General features: G+C 32.7%; 1 protein-coding gene, 3 long non-coding RNA genes and 2 other non-coding genes across 7 annotated transcripts in view; 3 read left to right on the forward strand and 3 right to left on the reverse strand.

The window, feature by feature from the left end:
• trnat-ugu (transfer RNA threonine (anticodon UGU)) lies at positions 1-74 on the reverse strand. Its single transcript has one exon. It is a non-coding gene; the product is annotated as a tRNA-Thr (tRNA).
• Positions 75-7,529: 7,455 nt separating this feature from the next.
• LOC137491042 (uncharacterized) overlaps positions 7,530-22,929 on the reverse strand; it is a 31,694-nt gene continuing 16,294 nt past the window's right edge. The window contains exons 3-5 of one of the 2 annotated variants that reach the window (XM_068220106.2): positions 11,186-11,295; positions 10,360-10,625; positions 7,530-9,087 (exon numbers count right to left, since the gene is read on the reverse strand). In XM_068220106.2, the coding sequence (XP_068076207.1) occupies positions 9,039-9,087; positions 10,360-10,625; positions 11,186-11,295 (425 nt within the window). In that variant the 3' untranslated portion in view covers positions 7,530-9,038. The remainder of the gene's footprint in view (positions 9,088-10,359; positions 10,626-11,185; positions 11,296-22,929) is intronic. The other variant, XM_068220107.2, reaches the window with a different exon arrangement.
• On the forward strand, positions 9,043-10,459 carry LOC141381895 (uncharacterized). Its single transcript, XR_012402789.1, has 3 exons — positions 9,043-9,099; positions 10,150-10,229; positions 10,370-10,459. It is a non-coding gene; the product is annotated as an uncharacterized lncRNA (long non-coding RNA).
• trnar-ccg (transfer RNA arginine (anticodon CCG)) lies at positions 13,835-13,907 on the forward strand. The gene has a single exon. It is a non-coding gene; the product is annotated as a tRNA-Arg (tRNA).
• LOC141381885 (uncharacterized) lies at positions 16,699-19,237 on the reverse strand. Its single transcript, XR_012402775.1, has 3 exons — positions 19,188-19,237; positions 18,955-19,055; positions 16,699-18,573 (listed from the first exon to the last, which is right to left on the reverse strand). It is a non-coding gene; the product is annotated as an uncharacterized lncRNA (long non-coding RNA).
• The window catches only part of LOC141381959 (uncharacterized), a 239,902-nt gene continuing 238,182 nt past the window's right edge, over positions 21,210-22,929 (forward strand). Inside the window, exons 1-2 of the long non-coding RNA XR_012402870.1 lie at positions 21,210-21,453; positions 22,006-22,079. This is a non-coding gene — a long non-coding RNA (uncharacterized lncRNA). The remainder of the gene's footprint in view (positions 21,454-22,005; positions 22,080-22,929) is intronic.

The raw sequence follows: 22,929 nt of genomic DNA on the forward strand, positions 1-22,929 counted from the left end.
AGGCGCTGCTGGGATTTGAGCCCAGGATCTCCTGTTTACAAGGCAGGCGCTTTGACCAGCTAAGCCACAGCACCACAAAAATTATTCGTAAGAGACATTTGCCTGATAACAAAAATCGACTAAGAAAAAAACAATACACAACAAAAACCAGCATGTCAGGATGCAGAAAATGTTGACAAGATGAACGTGATCTTTTAGAGTCTGGATGATCATGTCTCAGACTTGACCGGTAACCTGGCCTCTGTTCAAGATCAAAGCAAAAAAAATGCATTAATTTATTTAAATTTATTTAAATTTGTTTAAATTGTTTATTGTGAGAAAAAAACACTACATCAGTAAAGATAGTTACATATCATTCTTTTTCTTTTTTTTTACATAAGAGACAAAAAAATTATAATAACAAAAAAATATATATATAATAAAAAAGAGAAATATTAATAATAATAATAAAAATAATAAAAGAGGAAAAACAATAGAAACATGAGTATTAAGTGAAAATTACTACCAAATAACACAATCAAATGTTCAGATACATTGTCAATGTTGAAAGTAAATATTTACAATTAAACGGTATAAAATGGTATTAGATAAAACAAAACAAAAGTTTAATTAATACAAAATAAATTAAAAAGAGAGGGAACTCAGGAGAGTGCATCTATTAAATGGAAGGCAATACCTTAAGAGAGTTAAAGTAAGTTATAAAACATTGCCACTTTTTAAAGAAATTAGTTTTCCCAGAGCATCTAACCTTTTCCAACTTAAGAAAATGCATGGTATCTACAAGCCATTGGGATGTAGTTGGAGGCTTATTTGATTACCGGTGAAGTAGTATACGACGCCTGGCTATTAGTGAGGTAAAGGCCAAAACATCAAGTTGTTTATAATTGAATTGGAACCAAATCTTTGGAACCCCAAAAATGGCAACATCAGGGGATGGGTCTATATTTACCTGCAACACCTTGGACATAATTGTAAAATAATTAATCCAATAATTTTGTAATAGAGGGCACATAAAGAACATATGATACAACTTGGTGCATGACATCTGTCACATCTGTCATTGATATTGGGAAAAATTTCAGATAGTCTGGTTTTTGAGAAATGGACTCTATGAATGACTTTGAATTTTATCAGACTAAGCCGAGCGCAAATTGTACTAGAACGTATTCTCTGCAGTGCACCAAGCCACCATTCTTCCTCAAAACATTTTCCCAATTCATTTTCCCAAGATTTTTTTAAGTTTAGTAAGAGAACCATCATCCAAGCTTAAAATGCACCCATAGATTTTAGAAATTTGTGATTTGTGTTGCGGGTTTAGTTGCAGTAACTCTTCCCATACCTGTTGTTTAGGTAGAAATGGGTAGCCTGAGAATAAGTTAGCAGAGCAATGTCTAGCCTGTAAGAATCTAAAAAAATGGGATTCTGAAAGCTCCATTTCAGAAGAAAGTTGTGCATAGTTGCAAAAAATGCCATCCCTATACAGGTCTTGGAAATTTCTTAAACCTTTCACATACTATTACCAAAATACAGGATCTGCAAGGGATGGTGGAAACATGTGATTTCCCAGTAGTGGCATTAATATTGAAGCAGAGGTAAAATTAAAGTGTCTTCTGAATTGGCACCAGATCCGAACCGAAGCAACAACTACTGGATTTTGTGTTAGGGAAGAAGAGGAGATATTGAAAGATAAGGGACAAGAAAGGAGAGCCAACAGTGAAGTAGATGCACATGAGTTGGCTTCCAATCTGCACCAAGGCGCAGTAGATGAACTAGACCAGAATGTTAATTTATGAATATTTACAGACCAATAATAAAACATAAAATTTGGTAAAGATAGCCCACCACTTAGTTGACATTGCTGCAGCAATGATTTCCGAATTCTAGGAGAATTCTATATTGATTTAATATAGACAAAATAGTTGGAAAGCTAGGAATTGGATTAGAAATATATAATAATATGTCATCTGCATATAAAGATAATTTAACTTCAACACCTGAATGCACTAGACCATGCAGCAAAGGGGAAGACCTAAGAGCTATTGATAGGGACTCGATGACCAAGGCAAACAGTAAAGGGGAAAGTGGGCACCCTTGACGTGTGCCCCGTCCCAATTGAAAATAGCTGGATCTAATATTATTGGTATGCACACTTGCCTGAGGGGAATTATATACAAGTTGTATCCACTTAAAAAAATTGTCCCCAATCCTAAATTTTTTAGGGACTGCAAACATAAACCCCCACTCAACGTGATCAAACGCCTTTTCAGCGTCACATGAAATCACCACTTCAGGTGTATTTAAAAAATGTTTGGAATAAATTACATTTAAGAGTGTACGAACGTTAAAGAATAACTGTCTCCCTGTTTGTTCCTTAGATATAATTTTAGGAAGTACGTTTTCAAGACGAGAGGCTAATACTTTGGCCAATATTTTGGCATCTAAATTTTGCCAGGAGAGAGGCCGATATGAACTACATAATTTAGGATTTTTATCTTTTTTTAAAAAGAGAATTATAGATGCTTGTGTGAGTGTTTCTGGTAAGTAACCATTCTCTAGAGATTCTATGTACACTGATAAAAGTAGGGGGGTTAATTTATTCTGGAATTTCTTAAAAAATTCTACCGGAAAGCCATCTGGCCCGGGGGCTTTATTGCAGCGCATAGTTTTAATTGCCAGATTTATTTCATTAATGTCTAAGGGGGCATCAAGAATTGTGGCATCTGCTGAATCAATTGTGGTGACATTTAAACTTTGAAGAGTCAGATGGAGCTTCAGATGTATAAAGAGTTGAATAAAAAGATTTGAAAACTGCATTAATTTCTTCAGGCTCAGATACCAGATTACCAACTGGATCCTGAATTTGTGGGATTGAACGACTAGCTACCTGACATCTTAATTGGTGCGCTAAGAGATGACTAGCTTTATCACCATGTTTGTAATAATTACTACGAAAATGCAATAAAAGCCGCTCTGCATTATCTGTCAAAATAAGATCTAATTCAGTCTGCCGGTCAAGACGTTGTTTAATCTGAACTTGTGAGGGAAAGCTGGCCAACTGTTGATCAATATTAAATATGTCAGAAGTAAGCTGTAAGAAATGATCTGGCCACGTAGGTAAGATTTAAGTGTTTCCCACAATAGTGAGTAAGAGACCACACCATCTTGATTAATATCCATAAAATCATCTATAGAGGTTGAAATAAAATCAATAAAATTTTCATCCGACAAAAGGAGAGAATTTAATCTCCATGGGGATGAGTATCGTGGAGTTGCAGACAACTGCAAATCAACAGTAAGTGGGGCATGATCAGAAATAACAATGGGGTGGTACTGAACAGATTTTACTTTAGGAATTAAGGAGCTGTCTATAAAAAAATAATCGATACGGGAATATGTTTAATGGACTTGTGAAAAAAAAGAAAATACCTTATTTTGAGGGTTGTAAAACCTCCAAGGGTCAACATAACCGTTTCTATTCATAAACTCTATTATTGATTTGGAAATAGATGAAGGGGTAACTGTTCGGGAGCTGGATCGGTCCAAAACTGGGTCAATCACACAATTGATTAATTGTTCAATTATCTGCAGGCACTTTATATTAAGTAAAAATGTGCATTAATTCAGAAAAACTGCAAATTCTGCAGGACCTCCTAGCGAACACGTCCTACTCCATAGCTCACCTAACCGGAAGTCAAATTTTTTTTATTTTTCGAGATTTTTCAAAATTTTTTCATTTTTCAAGATTTTTCCAGATTTTTCCAGATTTTTTTTCATTTTTCAAGATTTTTTCATTTTTCAAGATTTTTTTTTCATTTTTCAATTTTTTTTTTATTTTTTAAGATTTTTTTTTTCATTTTTCAAGATTTTTTTCATTTTACAAGATTTTTTTTTCATTTTTCAAGATTTTTTGAGATTTTTCAAGATTTTTTCATTTTTCAAGATTTTTCAAGATTTTTTCATTTTTCAAAATTTTTTCATTTTTCAAGATTTTTCAAGATTTTTTTTCATTTTTCAAGATTTTTTTTCATTTTTCAAGATTTTTTCATTTTTCAAGATTTTTTTTTATTTTTCAAGATTTTTTTTTATTTTTCAAGAATTTTCAAGAATTTTTCATTTTTCAAGATTTTTTCATTTTTCAAGATTTTTTTTTTCATTTTTCAAGATTTTTCAAGATTTTTTCATTTTTCAAGATTTTTTTCATTTTTCAATATTTTTCAAGATTTTTTCATTTTTCAAGATTTTTTTTCATTTTTCAAGATTTTTCAAGAATTTTTCATTTTTCAAGATTTTTCAATATTTTTCGAGATTGTTTCATTTTTCGAGATTTTTCAATATTTTTCTATATTTTTTCTTTTTTCAAGGTTTTTCAAGATTTTTTCATTTTTCGAGATTTTTTCATTTTTCAAGATTTTTTCAAGATTTTTCGAGATTTTTTCATTTTTCAAGATTTTTCAAGATTTTTTCATTTTTCAAGAATTTTCGAGATTTTTTCATTTTTCGAGATATTTCAAGATTTTATTTTTCAAGATTTTTCATTTTTCTTGATTTTTTTCATTTTTCAAGATTTTTTCATTTTTCAAGATTTTTTTTCATTTTTCAAAATTTTTTCATTTTTCAAGATTTTTCTTGATTTTTCTTGGTTTTTCAAGATTTTTTCATTTTTCAAGATTATTTCATTTTTCAAGATTATTTTTTTCATTTTTCAAGATTTTTTTTCATTTTTCAAGATTTTTTCATTTTTTAAGATTTTTCTTGATTTTTCTTGGTTTTTCATTTTTCTTGATTTTTCAAGATTTTTCAAGATTTTTCATTTTTCAAGATTATTTCATTTTTCAAGATTATTTTTTCATTTTTCAAGATTTTTCAAGATTTTTCGAGTTTTTTTCATTTTTCAAGATTTTTTCATTTTTCAAGATTTTTTTTCATTTTTCATTTTTCAAGATTTTTTCATTTTTCAAGATTTTTTTTTCATCTTTCAAGATTTTTTCATTTTTCAAGATTTTTTTTCATTTTTCAAGATTTTTCAAGAATTTTTCATTTTTCAAGATTTTTTCATTTTTCAAGATTTTTTTTTTTTCATTTTTCAAGATTTTTTTTTTCATTTTTCAAGATTTTTCAAGATTTTTCGATATTTTTTCATTTTTCAAGATTTTTTCATTTTTCAATATTTTTCAAGATTTTTTCATTTTTCAAGATTTTTTTTCATTTTTCAAGAATTTTCAAGAATTTTTCATTTTTCAAGATTTTTTCATTTTGCAAGATTTTTTTTTTCATTTTTCAAGATTTTTCAAGATTTTTCGAGATTTTTCATTTTTCAAGATTTTTTCATTTTTCAATATTTTTCAAGATTTTTTCATTTTTCAAGATTTTTTTTTCATTTTTCAAGATTTTTCAAGAATTTTTCATTTTTCAAGATTTTTCAATATTTTTCGAGATTGTTTCATTTTTCGAGATTTTTCAATATTTTTCAAGATTTTTTCATTTTTCGAGATTTTTTCATTTTTCAAGTTTTTTTTAAGATTTTTTCAAGATTTTTCGAGATTTTATTTTTCAAGATTTTTTCATTTTTCTTGATTTTTTTTCATTTTTCAAGATTTTTTTTCATTTTTCAAGATTTTTTTTCATTTTTCAAAATTTTTCAAGATTTTTTTCATTTTTCGAGAATTTTTTTCATTTTTCAAGATTTTTTCATTTTTCGAGATTTTTCAAGATTTTTTCATTTTTCGAGATTTTTCAAGATTTTTTCATTTTTCAAGATTTTTCAAGTTTTTTTCATTTATCAAGATTTTTTCATTTTTCAAGATTTTTTTTCATTTTTCAAGATTTTTCAAGTTTTTCAAGATTTTTCAAGATTTTTTTCATTTTTCAAGATTTTTCAAGATTTTTTTTAATTTTTCAAGATTTTTCAAGATTTTTCATTTTTCAAGATTTTTCAAGTTTTTTTCATTTATCAAGATTTTTTCATTTTTCAAGATTTTTTTTCATTTTTCAAGATTTTTCAAGTTTTTCAAGATTTTTCAAGATTTTTTTCATTTTTCAAGATTTTTCAAGATTTTTTTTAATTTTTCAAGATTTTTCAAGATTTTTTCATTTTTCAAGATTTTTTCATTTTTCAAGATTTTTTCATTTTTCAAGATTTTTTTTCATTTTTCAAAATTTTTTTTCATTTTTCAAAATTTTTTCATTTTTCAAGATTTTCCTTGATTTTTCTTGACTTTTCAAGATTTTTTCATTTTTCTTGATTTTTTTTCATTTTTCAAAATTTTTTCATTTTTCAAGATTTTTCAAGATTTTTTTTCATTTTTCAAGATTTTTTTTCATTTTTCTTGATTTTTCAAGATTTTTTTTCATTTTTCTTGATTTTTCAAGATTTTTTCATTTTTCAAGATTTTTCAAGATTTTTTCATTTTTCAAGATTTTTCATTTTTCAAGATTTTTCAAGATTTTTTTTCATTTTTCAAGATTTTTTTATTTTTCGAGATTTTTCAAGATTTTTTCATTTTTCAAGATTTTTCAAGTTTTTTTTCATTTTTCAAGATTTTTTTTCATTTTTCAAGATTTTTTTATTTTTCGAGATTTTTCAAGATTTTTTCGCTTTTCAAGATTTTTCAAGTTTTTTTCATTTTTCAAGATTTTTTCATTTTTCAAGATTTTTTTTCATTTTTCAAAATTTTTCAAGATTTTTTCATTTTTCAAGAATTTTTTTCATTTTTCAAGAATTTTTTTCATTTTTCAAGATTTTTTCATTTTTCGAGATTTTTCAAGATTTTTTCATTTTTCGAGATTTTTCAAGTTTTTTTTTTCATTTTTCAAGATTTTTTCATTTTTCAAGATTTTTTTCATTTTTCAAGATTTTTCAAGATTTTTTTCATTTTTCAAGATTTTTTTTCATTTTTCAAGATTTTTTTCATTTTTCGAGATTTTTCAAGATCTTTTCATTTTTCAAGATTTTTCAAGATTTTTTCATTTTTCAAGATTTTTCAAGTTTTTTTTCATTTTTCAAGATTTTTTTTTTCATTTTTCAAGATTTTTTCATTTTTCAAGATTTTTTTCAAGATTTTTCAAGATTTTTTTCATTTTTCAAGATTTTTTTTCATTTTTCAAGATTTTTTTCATTTTTCGAGATTTTTCAAGATTTTTTCATTTTTCAAGATTTTTCAAGATTTTTTCATTTTTCAAGATTTTTCCATTTTACAAGATTTTTTCATTTTTCAAGATTTTTCAAGATTTTTTGCAATTTTTTAAAAAAAATTCATTTTTTGCGATTTTTCAAAAAAGTTTAATTTTTTGTGATTTTTCGAAAAATTTTCATTTTTTGTGAATTTTCAAAAATTTTAATTTTTTTGAATTTTTTTATTATTTTTTATTTTTCGTGATTTGTTTTTGTGCTTTTTCAAGATTTTATCATTTTTCGTGATTTTTCTTGATCTTTCAAGATTTTTTCATTTCTCGTTATTTTTCGATTTCTCGAGATTTTTAAGAGAGATAGGCTTTAAAAGAAAAAAAGAGATAGGCTTTATTTTATTTTTAAAATACTTTATTAAAAATATATATCATGCTGGCAACATTTCATGCAAACTACAACTTGTAACTCACAGAAACCCCCAAAGGACAGGCCTCTTCCTGCAGTAGCGGCCAGCTCCAGCTCATCTGGTTCTAGAGGTGACGGTGGATGAGCAGATGATGCGCTACTTGTGAAAAACCCTCAATGCTTTTGAAGCACAAGGTGCACAGCAAATTCATTGGTGTTAAATTTTTAAGTGTTGTGGTAATTCAGAGTGAAGTGTTAAAATTCTAGAGTTATATAAAGTGTCATACACTAAAGCTCCAGCAGATCTTTATGACACACAGACATCAAGAATCAGGATATGAACCTTAACCATGGTTGCTAAAAAGAAAAAAGCAGCATATTTTATGCTGGGTGCCAGCATAGTACAAAGCTCCCAGCATGCATTGCATCATAAATTAATTATGCAGCTTTATGTTGTTACAATCTCTTTCTTTTTATTTATTTTGTGTTGTGTTTGGGAGGTAATATTTCAGTAGTTTTTTAAATTGATTTTTATTTTTTTGTTTGTCACCATTATTGAGATTCAAAGACTAATTGTTGATGTCTGTGTGTTTTTAAGTGCTGCCATAGATCAAACATTCACATTGTAAATCATGCTTTTAAAGTCATTAATTGTTAAAGCTTCAGTGGTTTCATTTATGTATTTTATTTATTTCACACACATAACTAATATGACACTGAATTAGAAAACAAGCAGGAGAAGATGGCTTTGATATCATAGTTAATCTCTTCAGACTGACTCTTACATTTTCTTTTGAATTTTCATGCTACATGTAAGAATAGTGTGATTAGCACTAATAATTATAGCATCCAAATAAAAAAAAACCATTTTATAGCAAGAAGTTGAAGAGCCCTACTAAAGCAGACTCTGTCCTCCATCATGGTGACTTCAAATGAACAACAGAAATTTCATAAAGAGCTTTTGTTCACATGACAGAATTAAAGCCAAAGCTCAGTAATAAGTGAAGCTCCATGATGAGTTGTTTAATGTCATGAGTTGTTTTAAAGATGTTGAAAATAAAAATAAATTTTATTGTGTAATTTGTTTATTTTTTTTTATTCATTATTATTTTATTTAAAGTTTTATTCTCAGTTGATTTCATCTTTGGTTTTGGCTACTGCTGCCAGTATTTTGATATACATTTTACATATATTTTACACAATAAGAGTTTGCTAATTAACACTCTCTGAGTGGTAAAATTTTTTTAACACTTTCAAAAGTGTTATTTTAACACTTTTATAGTGGTTCCCATATAAACACTGAGGGAGTGTTAATTTGAACTCTAAGGTAGTTAAATCTACAATCTAAAATTTGCAGTGTGTATAACCCTTTATTATTGTCTTTAATTGTTTATGTACCATAGCATAATCAATGAAACACAACATCAAAACACTGTGCTGATGAGATTGTCTTCTTGCTGCTTTGACACTGACTTTTGCCTATCTTGTGTTTTTTTTCTGTCCTTCTTTAGCAGTTGAGGACAAAGGCGGTCTGCCGAAGAAACCACTCAGCTCCTCTGAAAGACAAGGTATATCACATAATAAATGTCACTTATTAACATTTATTCATACTGTTGCAGCATGAACTACAGTTGAGGGCCCTCCTGTGAAATATTTATTCAAGCTAATGGAGCAAGGACATGTTCACAGTACTTACGATAGTATATTATCTTCTGAAGAAAGTTTTATTTGTTTTATTATTTATGTTTTTTTATTGGCTACAGAACAAACAGTGTTAAGCTAGTTAAGCCTTTACTTTCTCAATCTAAATATGGTAGCACATCAGAATAATAGTCCTTTAGTTAATCAATTTACTAACACTAAGTGTCACCAATCTTGTGCCGCATTTTTTAATTACAGTTCAACATTAATGCATTATTAAAATCCAAAGTTGTGCTTGTTGACATTATTTCATGCACAGTGCATTAATGAACTAACGTTATTTAACTTAAACATTAAATCGTTAACAAAGATGAATGAATACTGTAATTAATGTATTAAACTTCTAAGTCATGTCAGTAAATGCATTAACTAATTTTAACTAATGGACTATTACTCTAAAGTGTTACCTTAAAGGGTGACACTTTACAATAAGTTTGTATCAGTTAATGTCAAAGCATTTACTACCATAAACAAGCAATGAACAATACACTTAATGCAGTATTTGTTCATGTTACAGTCATCCATGCCAACTCACAGTCCATCAACTAAGCATTAAATATTATTTTAATAAAGCATTAGTACATGTTGAACTATGATTAAAAATGTTGTACAAGCATTGTTCATAATTAGTACATGTTAGTAAATACATTATCTAATGAAACCTTATTGTAAAGTGTGACCCAATATTATGTTCTGTCATCATGGCAAAGATAAATTATAAGAAATTAGTTATTAGAACTATTATGTTTAGAAATGTGCCTGAACAAGTCCTTTCTCCATTACACACATAAATTGTGAAAAATAAACTCAAATTTAACAGGGGGGCTTATAATTCCGGCTTCAACTGTGTGCATTAATAAATAAAAGTCGTCACACTAAGACACTGTGTTCTGATAATCACAACTGTGCTCATTTAGGAGCCGGGGAAACAAAGAGAAGAAAACGTTCCTGTGAAGATCTTTCACAGAAGCCACACTCAGACTCTCCACTGTCTGCTGTAAGTTCATCGTTTGTACATCACAATTAGGTGGTGTATATACTCCTGAATACAGTTTTGTAGGCATAGATGGGGAGACTGTGCAAAAAGTATGATTATGTCAATGAAAGGTTTTAACTATTATACTTACTTTGTTGAAGGCTCCTGCATCGACTTCTTTATTGGAGGCTCCTGCATCAGCCTCATCAGTTCCTGGCCAGTCTTCTTCATCGGCTCCTGCATCAGCCTCATCAGTTCCTTGCCAGTCTTCTTCATCGGCTCCTGCATCAGCCTCGTCAGTTTTTGCCTCGGCTTCTTCATCGGCTCCTGCATCAGCCTCATCAGTTCCTGGCCAGTCTTCTTCATCGGCTCCTGCATCAGCCTCATCAGTTCCTGCCTTGTCTTCTTCATCAGCTCCTGAAAAATCGCAAAAAATTAAAAATTTTTGAAAAATTGCAAAAAATGAAAAATTTTTGAAAAATCACAAAAAATGATTTTTTTTTGAAAAATCACAAAAAATGAAAATTTTTTGAAGTCACAAAAAATGAAAAAATGAAAATTTTTTGAAAAATCGCAAAAAATCACAAAAAATGAAAATTTTTTGAAAAATCAAAAAAAATGAAATTTTGTTGAAAAATCGCAAAAAAATCACAAAAAATGAATTTTTTTTTGAAAAATCACAAAAAATGAACATTTCTTGAAAAATCGCAAAAAATGAAATTTTTTTGAAAAATCACAAAAATGAAATTTTTTTGAAAAATCGCAAAAAATCACAAAAAATGAAAATTTTTGGAAAAATTGCCAAAAATCACAAAAAATGAAATTTTTTTGAAAAATCGCAAAAAACATTTTTTTTTTTGAAAAATCACAAAATATATTTTTTTTAAAAATCGCAAAAAATCACAAAAAATTAAAATTTTTGAAAAATCACAAAATTTTTTTTTTTTTTGGAAAAATCGCAAAAAATCAGCTCCTGCCTTGGCTTCTTCATCAGCTCCTGTATCAGCCTCATCAGTTACTGCCTTGGCTTCTTCATCGGCTCCTGTATCAGCCTCATCAGTTCCTGCCTTGTCTTCTTCATCAGCTCCTGAAAAATCGCAAAAAATTAAAAAATTTTGAAAAATCGCAAAAAATGAATTTTTTTTGAAAAATCGCAAAAAATGAATTTTTTTTGAAAAATCGCAAAAAATGAATTTTTTTTGAAAAATCACAAAAAAATGAATTTTTTTTGAAATCACAAAAAATGAAAAAATGAAAATTTTTTGAAAAATCGCGAAAAATCACAAAAAAATGAAAATTTTTTGAAAAATCACAAAAAATGAAATTTTTTTAAAAAATCACAAAAAATGAAATTTTGTTGAAAAATCGCAAAAAAATCACAAAAAATGATTTTTTTTGAAAAATCACAAAAAATGAACATTTTTTGAAAAATTGCAAAAAATGAATTTTTTTTGAAAAATCGCAAAAAATCACAAAAAATGAAAATTTTTGGAAAAATTGCAAAAAATCACAAAAAATGAAATTTTTTTGAAAAATCGCAAAAAAAAAATTTTATTTGAAAAATCACAAAATAATTTTTTTTTGAAAAATCGCAAAAAATCACAAAAAATTAAAATTTTTGAAAAATCACAAAAAATTTTTTTTTTGAAAAATCACAAAAAATCACAAAAAATGAAAATTTTTTGAAAAATCACAAAAAATTTAATTTTTGGAAAAATCACAATAAATCACAAAAAATGAAAAATTTTTGAAAAATCGCAAAAAATGAAATTTTTTTGAAAAATAACAAAAATTCCAATTTTTGAAAAATCACAAAAAATGAAAATTTTTTTGAAAAATCGAAAAACATGAAATTTTTTTGAAAAATAACAAAAAATTCAATTTTTGAAAAATCACAAAAAATGAAAAATTTTTGGAAAATCACAAAAAATCACGAAAAATGAATTTTTAAAAAAAAATAACGTAAAATCACGAAAAATGAAAAATTTTCGAAAAATCATGAAAAATGAAAAAATCATGAAAATCACGAAAAATGGAAAATGAAAAAAATCACAAAAAATCACGAAAAATCATAAAAAATGAAAAAATCTTGAAAAATCATGAAAAATCTTGAAAAATCACCAAAAAATCATGAGAAATGAAAAATTCACCAAAAATCATAAAAAATTATCTGTACAAACAGTAAAAAATACAGATAGTGCAAAAAAATGACAGTGCAAATACAATGACAGTACAAATAACAAATAAAATGACAATGAGAAATTGACAGCGATATGTACAATGAATAGGAGTCCACATAGTTGCAGGCAGTGTTGTTTCAAGTATGGATTGGCTAAAGGTCAGTGCATGCTACATATCGATGGTGTGCAGTGAGGGTATGGAAGAGTCTGTGTGTTGTGTATTAAGTGTTCATCAGCCTGATAGTCTGAGGGAAGAAACTTTCCTTTAGCCGGCTGGTGCGTGACCAGATGCTGCGGAACCATCTGCCTGAGGGTAGCAGACGATTTTGTCTGTATAATTGTACATGTTAAACTAATTTAAATTAGAAGTCCACTAAATGTTCATTAACTAAAGTCACAGCAAAAGGTGCTACAATTAATGTAGAAATGCCAAAGTTCCACTGCTTTTTCTGTGACAGCTGTAGGGCTCGTCGGGGGATTGAACCCAGGACCTCTCGCATCCTAAGCGAGAATCATACCCCTTGACCAACGAGCCCTGAAGAAAGACCCTGCAGTGCCAAAAAAAATTCTTACTTTTTTATAAATACTTTTTGTTCTTGTTGTTTTTAGTATGGGCCACCTGGGTTGCCTTTGATGCAGTTCCTTTTAAGTTGGCTGTGCAGCACAATCCAGTGTGACCTTCAAAAGCTAGGTTCATACCCTTAGGTCAAAAAGATATGACAATGGAAAACTCTTCAGAGAAGCTGTTTTGTCATTAGGTGTACAAACCAGATCGTCTGAATGCAATATGGTATAGGGATCCTTAAGTGCTGTTTTCTAGGTTAAAAGAACTTCCGGAGTCATACAACAGATATGGCAAATGCTAGTATTGGCCCAGTGGCTTAATGGATAAGGCATCACTCGTTGAAGTTGGGGATTTTGGATTCAAGTCCTGTTTGGGTTGTGTTTGTTAGGTTACATTTAAGTTGTGTGAAAAAATCCTGACTTGTCTACTCAAAGCTTAGGTGTGATGATCTGAGGGCAATAGTTAGCTTCGAATTCTCAGACTTGCTGCACACTTCAATTAGGATTCATTCAATCTTGCTTGAATCTCACTGTCACGTTACACACCTAAAAGGTTCTGCTAAGCTCTGGGAATGGAGATCTTGACTTCAAGTACCCCATGGCTCTCAATTGACGGTCTCATGTTAGGTGGATGATGATGAAATGCAAGCAAGAAAATAGCTGCTGAAAGGTTGTGATTTCAAGTTAATGAGAGTGGCCTTGACTGGAATTCGAAACTCTCAAGACCAGTCACACTATACACTAGAAAGAAAGAAAATGTTTGGCCATTAGTTCTTATTTGATAGAATGCAAGCTGTCATCGAGATCCTAAAGTGCAGTTTTCCATGCGGTAGCATCTTGTTGAAGGCATACAAGAGATCCTTGATAGAAGATTGGTGACATGGCCCAGTGGCCTAATGGATAAGGCATCAGCCTCCGGAGCTGGGGATTGTGGGTTTAAGTCCCACCTGGGTCCTTCTTGAAAATCTCCCTTTAACTTGAGATCAGTGTTTGGTGGATGAAACACAGTAGCTGTGAAAACCTTCTTGAGATGTGTTTGCGTGTCATTAACTTCCTTCATTGGCATTCCATACTACCTGTTATGACTAAAAGGGTAACGAGATACCTAACGCAAATGGCCATTTTGAAGCCTGCATGGTGCCTACAGAGAAGAGACTGTGTACAAACACAAAGATGATGCTTACATATTAAGCTGGTACGTTGTTCAAGATCCATAAACAATTCTAACCACCGAATCATTCCGGCTCCTTTTTTGTCTGTATTATTGTACAGGTTAGACTAATTTAGATCTGAAATCCACTAAATCTTTATTAACTAAAGTTTCTACAACTAACACCAAAGCATCACTGCTTTTCTGTGAAAGATGTAGGGCTCGTTCAGGATTTGAACCCAAGACCTCTCACACCCAAAGCAAGAATCATACCCCTAGACCAATGAGCCCAGTAGAAACACTCTGCAGTGTCAAACAAAAAAAATTTCTGTAAAACCGGTCCAATCTACTTTTTGTTCATGTAGTTTTTGTTATGTGTGTCAGCAACTCCCTGGATTCATGTTACAGTTCACAGGCATTATAGAAACAGCATAGTGGCCTAATGGATAAGGCACCAGCCTTTGAAGCTGGGGATTGTGGGTTCGAGTTCCACCTGGGTTGTCTTTGATGCAGTTCCTTTTAAGTTGGCTGTGCAGCACAATCCATTGTGACTTTCAAAAAGCTAGGTTCATACCCTTAGGTCAAAAAGACATGACAATGGAAAACTCTTCAGAGAAGCTGTTTTGTCACCAGATCGTCTGAATGCAATATGGTGTAGGGATCCTAAAGTGCTGTTTTCTGAGTTACAAGAACTTCCTAAACCGTACAACAGATATGGCAAATGCTTGTATTGGCCCAGTGGCCTAATGGATAATGCATCAGCGTTTGAAGCTGGGAATTGTGGGTTTAAGTCATATTTGGGTTGTGTTTGTTGGGTTAAATATAAATTGTGTGGAAAAAATCCTCACTTGTTCCCTCAAACCTTGCGTGATGATCTAAGGTCAATAGTTAGCTTCAAATTCTCAGACTTGCTGCACACTTCAATTAAGATTTATCCAATCTTGCTTAAAATTATCCAATCACTTTACAAACATCAAAGGTTCTGAAAAGCTCTGGTAATGGAGATCTTGACTTCAAGTACCCCGTGGCTTTCAACTAATGGTCTCATGTTAGGTGGACGATGATGAAATGCAAACAAGAAAATAGCTGCAGAAAGGTTGTGATTTCATGTTAATGAGAGTGGCCTTGTCTGGAATTTGAAACCCAAGATCAGTCACACCATACCCCAGGACCAATAAGACACGAATGTGAATGCTTGCACAAAGAAAATGTTTGTCCATTAGTTGCACACATCTTATTTGACGAAATGCAAACTGGCATCGAGATCCTAAAGTGCAGTTTTCCATGCGTTGGCATCTTGTTGAAGGCATACAAGAGCTCCATGACAAAAGCTTGGCAACATGGCCCAGTGACCTAATGGATAAGGCATCAGCCTCTGGAGTTGGGTATTGTAGGTTCAAGTCCCATCTGGGTTGTCTTTGAAGGTCCACTATAGATTTAATTACAGATCATTTCAACCAATTATTGCAATGAAAAAAACTGATGCATCAACACATCAAAGCACTCTCTTGCTGACATCAGGGCTTTCCTGTTGCAGTCGGGTGTGCACGTCTCCAACACCACTGTAAGACGACACTATAGACATCAAAGCCCTGTAGGCCTTTCTAGAAAAACAACTGCAAGGCAAGGAAAATGAACAGGTATTGTGTATTATCATTTTGTCAAATCAAGTATTTCAGCAACACTTATGTAAAATGTTAATAAAATTAATTAATAAAATTATTGTATGTGTTTGTTGTATAGTGCTGCACTTAAAACGATTGACGAAAAACTGCACAAGGACAATGAGCAATCTGCTAAAAAGATTCAGAGTGAGCTTCTGTTTAGAATAGAGTTAAAAGCATCAGTCTGCAATATTAGAAAACCAGTAAAACAACTCAGGTGGACCTATGGAAAAGCCAGGTAAGCCATTTTGAACAATGCCATAATGAAAAGATTTATTTATTTACATTAATCCATGCATCTCTTTATTTAAGCTATTTGCTTTATACGAGCTTACATGTCCTACAAATTTATTAATAGGACATACCCTATTAATAAACCGCCATGTTGTGAACCCGAAAGCAAAGCATCCAGTAAAAATTCATGTCTGGGGAGCCATATTCCATCCGCTAGTTGTGTTAGAAGGTTAGTTCAAATCTCTTTAATATGATTGAATCGTTTCTTCGCAGTTTCTTTATTTATATATATTTTTTTCTATTTTCAGGAATTATGGACAGATGTTTTTACGAAGACACTATAATAAAATTCAATCAGGCTCCATATGTAAAACAACACTTTAAGAACCATATCACTTCTTCCAAGGTAGATACAGTATGTAGGCCTACTGTACCAACTGTGTGTGTGTGTGTGTGTGTGTGTGTGTGTACATGTTCACTGATGTGTGTGTATGTGTGTGTGTGTGTGTGTGCACACGTTCACTGCTGTGTGTGTGTTGAACTTTTTTATCAATCTTGATGATTATTGAATAATTAATAAAGTTAACACATTGCTTAAAGGGCACATAGTTTACCCCTTTTTTATGATTTAACATTATTATGGTTCTTCTGAGTGTGCCAGTTTAGGTTCAGTTCAAAACACAATCCAGATTTTTTTTTATTATAATGTGTTTTAATGTGTCATTTTAAGGGCGTGTACACAGCTTGCTGTTTTACATTTACATTTAGTCATTTAGCAGACGCTTTTATCCAAAGCGACTAACAAATGAGGACAAGGAAGCAATTTTCACAACTATAAGAGCAACAATAAATAAGTGCTGTAGGCAAGTTTCAGGTCTGTAAAGTCTAAGAAGGAAAGCATTAGTAATGTAACAAATTTTTTTTTTGAGTACAGTTAGTGGTATAGGTAGAGGCAATTGCACATTAGGAAGTAAAAGGAGACTAAATAGTTAAGTTTTTAGTCGTTTCTTGAAGACAGCAAGTGACTGCCGTTCTGTTGCAGTTAGGGAGTTCATTCCACCAACTGGGCGGATTGAATGCGAGAGTTCGGGAAAGTGATTACTTGCCTCTTTGGGATGGAACCACGAGGCGACGTTTATTCACAGAACGCAAGTTTCTTGAGGGCATATAAATCTGCAGAAGTGAGAGCAGATAAGAGGGAGCAAAGCCAGAGGTTGCTTTGTACTCAAACATCAGAGCTTTGAATTTGATGCGAGCAGCAACTAGCAGCCAGTGCAAACGGGTGAGTAGCGGAGTGACATGTGCTCTTTTCAATTCATTAAAGACCACTCATGCTGCTGCGTTCTGGAGTAGCTGAAGGGGCGTGTTGCTTCGCATAAAAATTAGTTTCAAATTCAGTCGGTCGGTGAGTAAATGAATATGATGAATGAGAACACACAGGCATGTGCGTATAGACATAAAATGTAATGTTGTACAGTAACGTGTCAATTGTTTGTTTCAGTTGTCTTTATTTGAATGGTTTCGTGAGGATGTGATGGTGTGCTTTATCTGGCTGATTCCTGCTGAAGTGGGCGGGTTGTGTGACGTTTGATTCGGGGGATGTTATGGGGCGGGGTTTGCGTGACGTGCTGCGAGCTACTAGCCCGACAGAGGAAACGCAACATGATTTCGGCCTCACTGCTTAACCTCCTGGGCAATTGTCCTGGCTCGCACTGGCCTCAGCTCACAGCCTAGAAGTCCAATGCACTATCCATTGCACCATAGAGCTCCTGCCTCTAGCACTGTTGCACAGAAAGCAATTTTTGGTACTCTCTGGCCCATAAAAGCACAGCTCACTGCAGATAAGGTACTGCTGGGATTCATACATAGGATCTTCTGTTTACTAGACAGGTGTTTTGACCAACTAAGCCACAAAACCAGACAGGGGGTAATTGTTGAATCGAAAAAAGAAACGGTAAAAACGGTAGCACTGCATGTTTGAATGTCTAGACTTAAAAATTTTAAAGTCCAATTGGTTACGCATCACCATACCATGCTATATAATGCCATCGTCCAAAACCCTCTTAATAATACAATATTAAAATTGTTTTATTATTCAATATATAATCAAGGTTTCCCTTCTTAAACCAATTAACTTCTCTCTATAAAGCTTCAAAAATTGCAACAAATGAACACTCCAATGAAACAATGTACAAATAAAATAAAAATGAAAATAAAACATTCACTTAAAACATTTCAAAATGTCCCAAAAGTCCAGTACAGGTGATGAACACTCAAAAAGATTCTTTTGCAAAACAACTAGGTTGCACATTCAGTTCCAGAGATCCAGGATGTTGCACTTGTGAGTGTGTTGTAAATTTACACTCCTACCATGACGCTGAGTAGGTTTCACTTTGTATCTTTCCAACAGGTGTATCCAAAGAATCCACTTAATGGGAGGCTCGCCAGTCCGACTCCACAATTAGACACGCACTGATGGAAGTTGAGACAATCCAAATCCAGAAAAGAGTTCACACTTCAATTAATTTGAATGCAGAGCAGATCACATTCAGCAACTGACTTCAATAGAACATCTCACCGATGAAAAACCAGAAGAAGATGCACAAGCAAACAAACAAAGGGGAGAAAAAACCATTAACATTTTACAGTGTTTGCATTATCTCAGCTTAACATATTTGTAAATAAACAGCAACAGTAAATGACCATGTATATGCTTCTCTCTGCTGAATTTCTGTGTTTTTCCTATTTCTTTCTCCTATTTGGCATTTTCTTTTTACAAATGACAGCATTTTACTTAAACTCTCTCACTTAAACTTTACACAATCACTTGTATATTACTGTGTATAATACTGTGTTTTCACTAGACCAAACAAATGGTTAATTAATGAAACACATTTTTGACACGAGTTTAAATCATGTTATGATGAAAACAATTAAAAAAAACAAGAGCTCACCAAGGAAATCATTCAAAAAAGCGAAAAACCAGGAAAACTCCAGGTGGCACTCATGTGCAGATTTCACTCACAGATACAAATCTTGTTTTTTTCTCTCAATCCTTCATTAAAAATATATGATAGAAATCATTTCAGCATCTTATTAATGGTCAATTTTCACAGTTAATACGCATTTAAAAAATTAAAAGATATACATCTAATAGTTTTCTACTGTTATTAACATAACAACTTACATCTCTGCATTCCCTTGCGAACACTGCATCACCATAGCAACGGTAAACACAAGCTAACAGACAGAGATTTGTTATTGTTTGTAAATCTGATCTGCTGCTATAGTGTAAGGCACGATGATGTTCTTCTAAAGCACTATTCCCTTGAATGCTGAATAATACTCTATTATGAATTATTTAAATAAATAAATAATTTTAATATATAATATTTAATCGAGTATTCTGCCAATGTTTTTTTTTTTTTTTTTCATATTTATAAGGGTGTTTCTATTTGCTCTATTGCTGTGTACTACCCACTAGTAACCTGGGTTACAATTTACTATATATAAATCAGTTGACATTATTAAGGCATTTATTGGGTACAATTGCTACTTTTTACTGTCATTCATTGTGTTTTGGTCATTATCAATGCACTTTCACTTTAATTGAGCATAAGCAGCGCGTCAAAAATAGACCCGGCGTCGAAACTATCGCTGCACTGCTGCTTCAGCGACGCTCACGCCTCGATCTGACGCGCTGCTACTGCGTGCATTATGAAAGCTCTAATCTGTTAACATGGACGCCGAAAAAACACGCGCTGCTGGCGCTTGCGGTGTGAAACAGCCGTTAGTCTTAACACTAAAAGAAAAAACCTCTGGATACGATACTTCCAAATGCAGTTTCATCTAAGACAGTGCGGGGGAAGCAAAATTTACTGTGCTTTCTACTCAGTTACTTTGCACATGCATAAAGAGGCTCTTGTATGACAAATCCAAAAGGCGTGATCTCAACAATAGATGGCAGTCACTTTTGCCCTAAACCACAGGTTGCCTTCGAGTCATTCCTCAAGTCCACTCGGCCCTGCACTGTTTTATAATCTTCCTTATTTAAAACAGCTCAATTAAGTCATAGGCTTCTTTGTAGAGTACCCCTAGTATCTGAGCCTGCATTGCGCAATGAAAGAAAAAAGCAAAACGGGATGGACAGATGCCTGAAATGTTGGAAACGCACCACACCTTAAGTCAGTGAAGAAAAAGGGCAAAGCTTGCAACTCTTGTGGGACTCGAACCCAAAACCTTTAAATGACTCGGCTCACAGCCAAGAAGTCCAATGCGCTATCCATTATCTTAGATTAAATGATTTCCATTTTCCGAGCTAAAAGTGGGTTTGGATGTAATGTAACTGGAGGTTCCAAAAAACACTTAACACATGATTAAGGATAGATTAAATAAAAATAAATTCATGCATTTTTTGCTTTGATCTTGAACATATTGGTATATTGAACATAAGGGGTATCCCCCTTCTCCAAGCTATAGCAGTTGATGCTTTTCATGGCTGGATTTGCCATGCAAGGTGACATTTCCCCCACTGCTTGGCCACCCTAAAACAGAAAAGAGAATGCAGTATAGCTGTTTGTTTTATTTATTTATTTATTTATTTTCTGTAACTGTGTTTAGTAAACACTTCTGTCGATGGTATATGTAGACCACATTTTCTGCAACTTTGTGTTGGTTGGGATCAACATTTTGTATGCTGTTTTTGTGGGGAAAATACAGTAAAATATATTCGTTATTTGTTTGTTTTGTGTAAAAACAATTTTCAGAAAAATTTTACAATGCACTTCTGTAGGTCTATGTACTGTCTGTAGTAAGTGTAACACTGAACTGAAAAGGCTTACAGAAAGTCATTATGATGAATAGAGAAGAAGTCGTCATAGTGTTTTACATTAAGCACATTAGTGTTTAACTTATCTTATGAATGTCTGTTAATGTGATGGCTTGTGTGTGTCATTTGAAAACAAAATACCATTTTGAGAAGAAATCACATTGTTTTGAACTTATAGTTTCATTTTGCAGAAGAATTGAAGAGTTTTGCCCAATGTGTGTGTGTTTTGTGATTTGTGTGCAGAGTTCTGACAATATGAAATATGCTTTCAGAAATTGTGTGTAAACAACTGGAAAAAACTGGAAATAACCTCTTTGGTTGTCATTTTAAGACCTCCAGGAACATGTTTGGTGACCCCTGGCTTAAAAGCATAGTTCACTCAGACAGCAACTTTACAGGGCAACACTATCTGCTGACGAACTGGCATTCTCAGAAAATAGGCCTCTGTGTAAGCCACAACGCCCTTACAAGACAGCAGACAACTGTAAGGGCTCAACCGAAATTTGAATCTGGGATTTATCATGGCATGAACGAGAATCATACTCCTAGACAACCAAGCCACTATGCAAAGGAATGTTTTATGTGCCGACACTATCTGCTGACAAACTGGAATTCTTCGAAAAACGTTTTTTATGAAAGCCATAATGCCCTGTTAAACAACAGAGAAACTGCAAGGGCTCGTCCGGGATCTGAACCCGGGACCTCTCGTACCCAAAGCGAGAATCATACCCCTAGACCAACCAGCCACAAAAGCTTGCATATTTCACAAGACATCAGAAGCAACAGATGGTCAGAAATCCTTATCTAACAAACATTGAAGCAAGGCTTTTGCTTCATTTGGACCCGGGACTTCTGCAATGGTTCGTCCAGGATTTGAAAACGGGACCTCTCGCACCTTATGCGAGAATCAAGCCCGTAGACCAACGAGCAACTGCAAAACAGCCACTTTACATAGCAACACTATCTGTTGACAAACTGGCATTCTCAGAAAAAAGGCCTCTGTGTGAGCCACAATGCCCTTACAAAACAAAAGACAACTGTAAGGGTTCAACCGAAATTTGAACCTAGGATTACTCATAGCATGAACGAGAATCATACTCCTAGACCAGCAAGCCACTATGCAAGAAATATTTTATGTGGCGACACTATCTGCTGACAAATTGGAATTCTTTGAAAGACGTTTTTAAGAAAGACATAATGCCCTGTAAAACACAGTACACCTGCAAGGGCTCATCCGGGAATTGAACCCGGGTCCTCTCGCAACCAAAGCAAGAATCATACCCATAGACCAATAAGCCACTAAATTGAGAGAATTTCACAAGGCGTCAGATAGTCAGAAATCTTTCTCTAACGAATCAAGGGCACCCTAAGTGATACCCCTAGACCACCGAGCCACTGCAAAACAGCAACTTTATATGGCAACACTATCTGCTGACAAACTGGCATTCTCAGAAAAAAAGGCCTCTGTGTAAGCCACAACGACCTTACAAAAAACAGCAGACAAGTGTAAGGGTTCACCTGAAATTTGAACCTAGGATTTCTCATGGCATGAACGAGAATCATACTCCTAGACCAGCAAGCCACTATGCAAGAAATATTTTATGTGGCGACACTATCTGCTGACAAATTGGCACATGCTCGAGTGACGTCACTGACGTCACTGTCTCTGTTCGGTCGCCTACTGCGTTTTTCTTGAAATTTGGACTCGCTATTTATTCGCAATTTAAATCTTAATCATAAAATTCTTCCTCATTCGCTAACTATTTGTCTCTCCTACTTAGGGTAAACAAACCCTTAATACATTTATACAAACAAAACTGCTTTACAACGGTCTGTCCCTCGAGCATCCGCCTGTTGTTTGTAGATTTAGCCTGCTAGCGCCGCTGGTCAGCTAAAGCTACCAACCTCTTTTACCATACACTTTTGACTTACTGGCTTTGTTCTTTACCCAGTAAAATGTCGCTTGCATCTCTGTCCTTGTGTGCAGGAGAAGCATCGATGGAGGCGTTGGAGCTGGAGCTGGAAGAAGTGGAGTCCCAGATCCGGGCACTTCTGATGAGGTGGACGCGGCTGCAGGAACAACTGCTTGTTGTGCCTAACG

This window comes from Danio rerio, chromosome 4 (assembly GCF_049306965.1).
Source record: "Danio rerio strain Tuebingen ecotype United States chromosome 4, GRCz12tu, whole genome shotgun sequence".
In the NCBI taxonomy this organism is placed as follows: Eukaryota; Metazoa; Chordata; class Actinopteri; order Cypriniformes; family Danionidae; genus Danio; species Danio rerio.